The following is a 9,367-nucleotide window of genomic DNA, read 5'->3' on the forward strand; positions in this document are numbered from 1 at the left end:
GTGGGCTAACAAATTCTACCACTTTGATATTAATTTATCAGCATTTCACTCAGGTGTCACCTCACCTTAGTGATCCAGTTTTCAAGAACAGCTGTGGAAGTAAACAGAACTTCCATTCCCCATGCTCCCAAAGCTGGTTTATGCTTGCTAGTGCTTGTTTGGTGCTGGTCTAGATGGTTAATGGTTCAATTTTTTTTATTGAATCTGGTTTACAAAGGAATTCTTGCTGGTTATGCTAGTTAAGGATCCTGGTGGGCTCACCAGAGACACATCCCAGGGACTACCAGAATAAAAAACTCTTCATATGCTAGTCCCTTTTATGCAGCACTCTGTACGACCAATAATTCTGAATGATGCCTGGTTTATTTGGACAAAGATTTGTGGAAATAGACATGTGAATGCATTTAGCCAAAAATCTTTAATTAAAGCTTCCGTGTTCATAGATCATTTCATATACAAACATGGGGTTTGGTACCAGAAAGACATTGCAAATTTTGGGTTAGAGAAAAATGGTAGAAAACAAGAATAGCACTCACCCGTGGAGAGAAAAAAAAAATCTGTTTGAGTTATACATTGTGAAAAGCTGCAAAGCTAGCTTCACCCATGTTAACAGAAGACCAGCTTTCCCTGAACACTCAGAATGACGCCATACGAAAACCCCAGCAGTGCTGACTCTTTACTCCAATTACACAGGCTCTCCCTCTAACATACGGAAAAGAGAATGAAATAAACTAGCTGTCTCTTAGAGGAATATTACACAGAGACATTTAAAAAATTTCACCGTCATTGTATGCACAGAATATACTAATACAAATGAGGTAATTCCTGCAGAACTATTAAAGTATATCGGAGGGAATGGCCAGCATGTAGACGAAGACAAATCTGCTTTACATAATGCTTCTCTAAACTTTGGAATGATGTTCTGAAACATTCATGCGGTACAGAACAAAAATATGGACCGATCTCTTTGAAACTGACACACACATCTTTAAAGCTTATTTATACACCAGGCTGAGACATGATCCAACAACATCAACTTTCAAATGCCTTTCAACTTTTGACAAACAATGAAATGTCTCAGCATACTCAAATATAGGTATTGTCAATGTTGACAGTGGTAGACCAATTCTAATTAGTCCAAGTAAGCGGAGACATTTTCAATCAACTGCTGTTTTTTTGTGACTGATTAACAGCAGGTCAGAATGTGGTATAATCTAGCTTTGCAAGTTCTAGCAGTGCCCTTTACTAACATAGTCCCAGAACAGGTGGTCTCTTCAAAACAAAGTTGGGGGAACCTCTGTGCACATCATCATCTGGTGTAGGACCTCTGCCAGTTGTAAATGGTGTGAATGTTATGCGAGCAAACAGGCAGTTTTTTGCATGTGCTGACACTGCGATGGCGGAAGGTTTTGCCAGCCCCACCCAGACCCCTTCGCCTGGCCGCCAGCTTGGCACGCTCCTCCGCAGCAAAGAAATCATTGGTGGCGCGAAAAAACTCCAGCAAGGCCTGGTGGCTCCAGACAGTAAGGCCCTCGTCTGCTGTTGAAAAGCCGCAGTGGCCTCCATGCCCAGTTATCAACAGGAAGAAGTGTGGGTTACTCTCAAACAGCTCCAAAGGTAGAGTGGCCCGGGGTTCCCCTCGGATCGGGTCATCTTGGCTACACACACACAGTACAGGAATGGCAACTTCATCTATATCCCTTAAAGGGTCGTTACGCTCCCAGTATGCCTCCCAGCTATTGGCTCCATCCATTGTTGTCCCCTTTAAACCAGACTGACAGAAGAGCGCTTCCTCCATTGCCCTCAAGGAGCAGCTGGAGTACAAGTTGTCTGTATGAACAAGCTCTCCAAGCACAGTTTTATACCTGCAGATGGGATCGAACACACAATTAAGTACAATCATTAAAGACCTCACAGAGAGGAGCATCAATGGAGGAGTTTTGTGATCATCAATGATTCAAGTTACAAATCTAAGCAGTAAAGTGGTTCAGAGTCAGGCAGATCAACAAAATCAATCGAACCACATTTGGATCCGTCGTCACAATGGCAACAGCATTGCATTTCAATTTGGATCACGCTGAGCTGAAGTATTTCAGAAATGCCTGATTGGGAACCATGTCCTCTTTTGGTAAAGCCTACAACCCTACCTGCTGAGGCAGATCTTTTGGTAGAGCAGGAGAGCCCAGTGGAACGGCCAAGTTGGACCACTCTCAAACCAGCTCTGGCACCGAAAAATGGGAGACAGGCAAGCTGCTGCAGTCACATAACTGGAGGATCCACACTCCCCCAAGTATGAGAGTAGAAGACCTGAACCAGTGCTCTCACTCACTGCATAGATTTGGCCTGCCGGTTGCCGGTAACGAATGTATCGCACCGCTTCCCTCAGGTCAGTTGGGTCACCGAATTGTTGTAGTTTAATGGTACTGAGAGGTGTCCCATTCTGGCTCCGGCGGTTGAAGACCACAGGAAGGTAGCCGTGACTTAGAGCTGCCTCACAGAGCTGTAGAGAAAAAAGAAACCTTTACATGCTAGTTAAAGAATACTACTTGCATCTGTCATATAAACAGAAATGTTATAATTTTTATATTTTAGTCTTGTCCACACGTGTAAGTAGTTGTTTTAGGTCAAAGGGGAAAAAATATTATTTTTAAACTATATACACTTCACTCCATTTAAAAGCAGGTCTCTGCCCTTAAAACTTTTCCATACATCTATTTTGTAACTATATTTTGGTCATTGCTACACAGTAGATGTCTCTGCCACTGGATTGTGTTAACATCAGGGTTGTGTTAAATTCGTTCAAATGAAGTCAAGAGTCGATGGAAGGACCAGCGATACCTGTCACCAAATTTGACATGTCTGATTTACATTATCAATCATCATAATCAAGAAGATTACAAGTGCAAATATATTCAGAATTTACTATCTGTAGGCAAGAGTGTGCTAAAGATTTTCTTTGTGTAAAATCAATGGATTTAATTGTTACTTTTTGGTGATCTGACCTGCTCTGGATTGTTTTAGGATTTTAAAAGTGCACAGTTGTCAGAGTCATGGCCAAGCAGTCAGCGCAGATTCTTTAGACAAATTGAGCCTTATCTCATTTGGTAGATGCGTGTTTGTATTTATCACACAAAGCGTGCTCAAATATCCAGTGAAAATGAATCACCCCCATTATACCCAGTCATCTCTCTACTTTTGCAATTAATAAAATGACAAAAACAACCAAAACAATCTCACCAAAAAAAGTTCCTCTATTCAGTTCATGATGACAAATGTCTGATCATGCCAACCAAAATGCAAATGAAAAAGAACATAGAAATAGGATCTGCATCTCGCCACAGTATTTTCATGTCTCTTACCTACGTAATTTCCCTGAACTGTCAAGAAACACACCAGCTGTTACTGCAGTCCGCACTGTTTTGTGGTTTGCAAATTGGGTGCAGCCTCTTCCTAGTGTGCTATAATCACAGTGTGAACAACATTCCATTATAACACATGAGACAACCAGAGGATGTGTGCTGTGTAGATTGTCAGGGGACCTCTGTTCTCTGAATATACAAGCCTAAAACCATGGAGTAAATAACACAAACCTAAAGAACCCCCATACAGATATATCCCCCACCCTCAAAAAATGTGTGAAGGGTCATTTATACAGTCTTATTGATTGTTGACGCTATTCTACATAAATGTAATTAATATACCTGTATACTTCATCGAGATGGCATTCTTATCTGACTTGACATTTCACAACAGAACCTCAAAACAGACATTGTCAAAGCTCTAAAACTGAAAGGGAACATGACGCATTGCTCCAATGTACCATTACAAATTTTGGCCTTTACTTATCTAAAAGCAGTTGAATAGTCAAGCCAAAATAAAATATTTTTTCCCGATACAAAAAGTGTTCCTGTGTTCCATTTCTTGGCCAATTGCAGAAGACCATTGCTTTGAGAACTTAAGGGGTCTGACACAAAGTGATAGTTCACGCAAAACATTGTATTACATAAATGATCATTTATGATATGATGTGTGATGCTCTTTGTTTGGTGGAACACAAAAGGAGATTGAGAACCTCAGTCAGAATTGACAGCCTCAGTCACCATTCACTTTCATTGCATCCTTTTCTGTACAGGAGAAGTGAATGGTGACTGAGGCTGTCAATTCTGACTGAGGTGACAGACTAATATATTAACATCAACCTAGTGTTCCACAGAAGAAAGGAAGTCATGAGGTTTGGAACAGCATAGGTGTGATCAAATACTGGCAGAATTTTCATTTTTGGTTGAACTATCCCTTTGAGTGTTGGAATGACACTCAGAGCACAAAGAGTGCTTTGCCATCACTGCTCTCAGTCATGCTTGACAAAAAGAGAAGGAAAATATCAATTACAACAACCTGCTGACACACAGTGATTATGTCCTGTACAATGCACAGCTAACAAATTTCTGGTGAGCACAGAGCAACATGTTTCTCATTGAATCATCCTAAAGCAGTATGAGAGCTGATGAGTTTACTTAAGTTGCCTGGAGCTTTAGGTCTGGAATACAGAGTGGGCTCAAAATAGGGTAAGTAAAATCCTGAGGAGGAATGACTCACTTCTGACTCTGCCCATCACACTGCTGCCAAGACTCAGAGAGACGTTTCATCATTCATAGTAAAATAGCCACAAAAAATGGAAAATATCAGAATGTGCCATTCACGCTGCATTGTTTATATGCTAATCAATAACCTTGACAAATTATCTCTTTAGTGCATTGTTGATGCCAAATAGTCAAACATAGCAACATCTTCTACCTTGATGCTTGCCATCGTGAATTTACATTTGTATGCTCACAACTTTACCCCTTGACCCATGGGATCAATAAAATGTATTTCTCAGATGAAACATTTTGCAACCTCAGTTGATGTACAATTTTTGAAACCGTTCAGTAAATATTACAAAAGTAACAATATTTTCTGACATGCTCTGATACAAGTATCTGTTTTCTGAACAGCATGCATTTGAACATGATGATAGTAAGATCAGACCCTTAGAAAGTACACTCTGTCTGTAGTCAATTCAAGTGGTGGTTTTAATTACCTTTAGCACATTCCTGGTGATTTTACCAAAAGAGTTAGGTATAATGAGCAGAATTGGACTAGTGGAATTACTGCAAGTTCTCCTCCTCTTGTGATGTGCCGCACCAACAACAGCCCAGTCCAACGCCACCAGTCCATCGTCACTCAACTGCAAATGATCCCGAATAAAATGGACAGGACAGTCATACGGCCAGAGAGTACCGAAAACCGTCTGTAAAGACGGACTCATTCGCCAGTCCCATTTTGGTACCAATAAAGGCTTACAAAAGCTAATGCAATGTTTGAGAAGGTAGTTTGCCAGGGCAGAGGGTTTGCATATCAAGGCGACCGTCGGTGATTCACATTGCCCCTCTAGTTTCTGCTTTGTGCCCGTGCCACAGTTGGAGTCGCACCTCTCCGCGGATCTTTTGGGTGGAATTTCAAGCCCTTGCAGCAGCAGCGTGGATTGACTCTCTGCTCCAAAACACTTCACCATTCGCCAGAGTATGACCATTAAAACAATAATGCAAACAGCACCAATCCATTCCAGCATTTGAACGGCTTCTGATGGGCAATAGGAAAATAATAGGCTACTGCAAAAATAATATCCTTAGCGTCCCGGTGGTGTAGGTTTAAAGAAATTATCAAATCACACAAAACATCGTCAAGCTAGGCGCGAAATTCTTTATTTTAAATTGCGCGTCCACGGCATAGAAATAAACGCGATATTGTCCCGGCTATTCAAACAACAAAGTTTTGAGGCAGGGTGATTTTTGTTCTCATATCAGAAAATCCTCCAAAACTAACCGATGTTATTCTCCAAGCTGAGAGGTTTTCAGAAGCGCGCGTAAAACGACACCGCAATTTAATTCGAAAGAATCTGGTGCGTTGCCGCCATAGTTCGAAATCAAGCGCTCGCGCTGCCTCTCTTTGTGTGACCTGCTCCTGCTGATTATGCAATAGATTCTCGTTCGCTGTCAACTCTTTAAAGTCACCTGCATCCGCCAGTCGGATGCATGCACAACGTCTTGTGGCGTGTTTGTGCTAATTTCAGTGGTCTGCGACAGAACAGCTATTGTAATGACTTTTGTCGTATGTGTAGAGTCGCATTATAGCTCCAGAGTCAGACCGTGAATCATCCCTGTTCTAGACAAAGGACGCCCTCTCTAGAAGATATTACTCATCCGCAAGATAGTTTTAGGTGTGATGTGATGCAATAGTAAATGGACTTTTCTCCCACAAGATTGTTTTATATAATATCCCAGCAGGTGATGAAAACGCCATTAATTTCACAAGTCAGAATTAAAGCAAATTCAACTCGGTTTCGCTAATTTAAGATAACTGAAATAGTCACATCCAAAATGGTGAAAATGTTCAGCTAGACAGAAAGGTAGCCTACAAATGTTTGCATCTTGTTGCAACCAATGCTTAGGGGTTTGTTTTGGAAATTAACTTCTCCATAAATTAGCATTCATTGCCCCCTGGATTTAATTTCTTCAGGAGCATTTTCCTTTTATTATAGTGTGTTTTATACTAAACATAAAAAAAAAATACTGTTTGTCATACTTTAATTTAAAATACCTCAATTTAATAAATTAATTTAGGCTACATAGTTCTCCATTGGAATAATTACACTGTTTATGGACAGCATTTCCATTTACCCATAAAATTAAACCAATCTCAACTTCAAATCAAAATGTTTTACACCATAACATGTATAATTAGGCCTAGTAGACTATACAATATTTAGGACTACCAGTACATCAGATCCAAATAAAAAAAACAAAAGGAATTCATTACGGGGGCATATTTTCCCCCCATATATTGAATTTTGGTGGCATTTTTTCCCTGGGTCCCTCTTAAGAATATTCCGGTTTCAATACAAGTCAAGCTCAATCACAGCATTTGTGGCATAATGTTGCCTACAACAAACATTCATTTTAACTCGTCCCTCATTTAAAAATAAACAAGCTTAGTTACAGTGAGGCACTTACAATGGAAGTGAATGGGAAATTGGAAGCTTACAATTTGATAAAAGCACAAGTGTCTCAGGGTCATTATTTACTGTGGGGCACAAACAATCCCTTAACAATCAATTATTTGACCAATCTTTGAAACATTGTCAAATAATTTCAAATTCTGTCACAGATGTGCTTCTCATGTTACACTTTATGATCACATCAGGGACTGTGAAGTTCTGTGAATTTGTGCATGCGTGTATGCGCTTTAACCGGCAGTTTAAAAACATAATTTTAGCGCAGCGGTTGATTGACAGGTAGAAGTTTCACACTAGAACTGATTGGTTTCACCGGACTCAAACAAGCGTAGTCAAAAAATGCATCATAAAAGCCTACATCGTATTTGCCATTATAATAGATGCATGCAACCCTCAATGCCCTAGTACTTGTACAAATGAAAACAAGTATGACTGATAATACAGAGTGACAAAGACTTTTTTTCTAGCGCAACCTCTGAGAATGATGCCACACAAATAACACTAATTATTTAATATCAGCCCAAAACACCACTACATGCACATCCACGTCAGAAAGCTCAAGTAATCCACAAATAGGCAAATCGTCAAAGGGTCGAATGAATAACAAAACTAATTCAAACGACTACAGACTTCCAATATTTATCAGTCATTGTAAACAAACCAATGCACCAACAACACAACACCTCAATGCAATGGCATACAATTAACTGAAATGAAGAATGGTGCAAAATTAGCTTTTAAAATGTACCTGTGAATTTCACTATACAGGTCTGCAGTCAAGAGCAGTAACTTCCTATCCTCATTTCAACAGCTGACATAAATACAATCAACGCTTTTGATTGGCTCAGGGACAAAGGCAAACTAGCCAATCAGGCCATCGTTGAGCGCTCATTGCACATGTGCGTGACGTCCTCCAGATCTCCGTTGATAAACATTATCTGCGTTTACATGGACACTTTGAATTAAATCATTCCGATTGATGATTCCGAACGCACTGTTTACATGAACACTACATAAAGTGATCGGATTGATGTGAGCGTTTATATGTATCCAGCTCCAGCATCAGATCGGAATTGCTATTGTGATGTGTATACACGATTATCTACAGCATTCTCTCGCTGTTTGAAGGGATTCACAATTGACTTAGAGCACTTTGAGGACTTTTCTACAAATGAGGATATTATGTTATGATTCATGACAGCTTGTAGTTTTAATAATCAATACATTATAAATAACAACAAATATTAAGTTCAATCTACTCATTTTCCAGCAACAATAAAAACATCCAGCTTTGAAATATAGGCTACAGCATTTGAATTGAGCCAAGAGGTCAGTTCTATTTACTTGTTTCAAGTGATATCATTATATGACCTCATTGCGATATACAGTACAGTATATGACCAAAACTCTACATGCTGTGCTGTGGTATGCGACAAAAGTCAGCAAAATATTTGTTTCTATTTATAAAGCTTAATAAAGTGATATTGCTGTTTACAACCAGAGCCAAAATCAACAAGTCAACCAGTGATGAAGGGGGAGTGCAGTGATTAAACACTTAAATATATAATACCATGGCTGTGTAATATGTGTGATGATTGTAACACATTTTATAAAAAGCTCTATAACGTATATACAGTATATATTTAATGTGTTGGTTATACAGTATACTAGTCATTAAACAACATACGATTTTGAAGCACAGAATTTGTTCACGCCACCAGATTACAATGTAAATAAAGTCATATTTACACAGCAAGTTGATATGGAAAATGCTGGATATTTTAAATGATCTACATTACGTTACAAAAGAGACAACATATGCATAATAACATAAACAAAACACAATAGTAATGATTAACAATTTGCATAGTTTTGTTTGCCTCTGTTGCTTTCTGTGTTCTCTTTATGAGCTAAAAGCAGATCTTACTATCACATGGGTGGGATGGGATCATCCCAGACATTTAGTAATATAGTGACCGTATCATACCAGAAAACAACACAAACATTTGTTACTCCTTAATGAGAGATGTTTATGGTGACACCATAGTACAGTACATGCAGAGCTCGTCCAAGTTTCACAAAGCAATCCGATCAAGTGTTTACATGGCAAAAATTATCTTTTCAAACTTATTAGAAAAGGTTTACACCACCCCTTGCAATCCGAATGAAATTTAAATCATATGTGGTCATTTTAATCCGATCGATGTGGTTACATGAGAATATTTTATTCAGATTGAGCTTTAGTCCGATCACAACGGATTATCAGGGTCCATGTAAACGCAGAGGATGAAGGGCTAGCCCCACGCAAAGCAA

General features: G+C 39.3%; 1 protein-coding gene across 1 annotated transcript; it reads right to left on the reverse strand.

Moving 5' to 3' along the window:
- Positions 1-394: 394 nt before the first annotated feature.
- On the reverse strand, positions 395-6,173 carry LOC127631901 (protein ABHD15-like). The gene is made up of 3 exons (XM_052110298.1): positions 5,081-6,173; positions 2,148-2,500; positions 395-1,865 (listed from the first exon to the last, which is right to left on the reverse strand). The coding sequence occupies exons 1-3, from the start codon at positions 5,609-5,611 to the stop codon at positions 1,310-1,312; spliced, it is 1,440 nt and encodes a 479-aa protein (XP_051966258.1). The 5' UTR covers positions 5,612-6,173; the 3' UTR covers positions 395-1,309.
- Between the last annotated feature and the right edge of the window lie 3,194 nt (positions 6,174-9,367).

This window comes from Xyrauchen texanus, chromosome 38, assembly GCF_025860055.1.
Source record: "Xyrauchen texanus isolate HMW12.3.18 chromosome 38, RBS_HiC_50CHRs, whole genome shotgun sequence".
Taxonomy (NCBI): Eukaryota; Metazoa; Chordata; class Actinopteri; order Cypriniformes; family Catostomidae; genus Xyrauchen; species Xyrauchen texanus.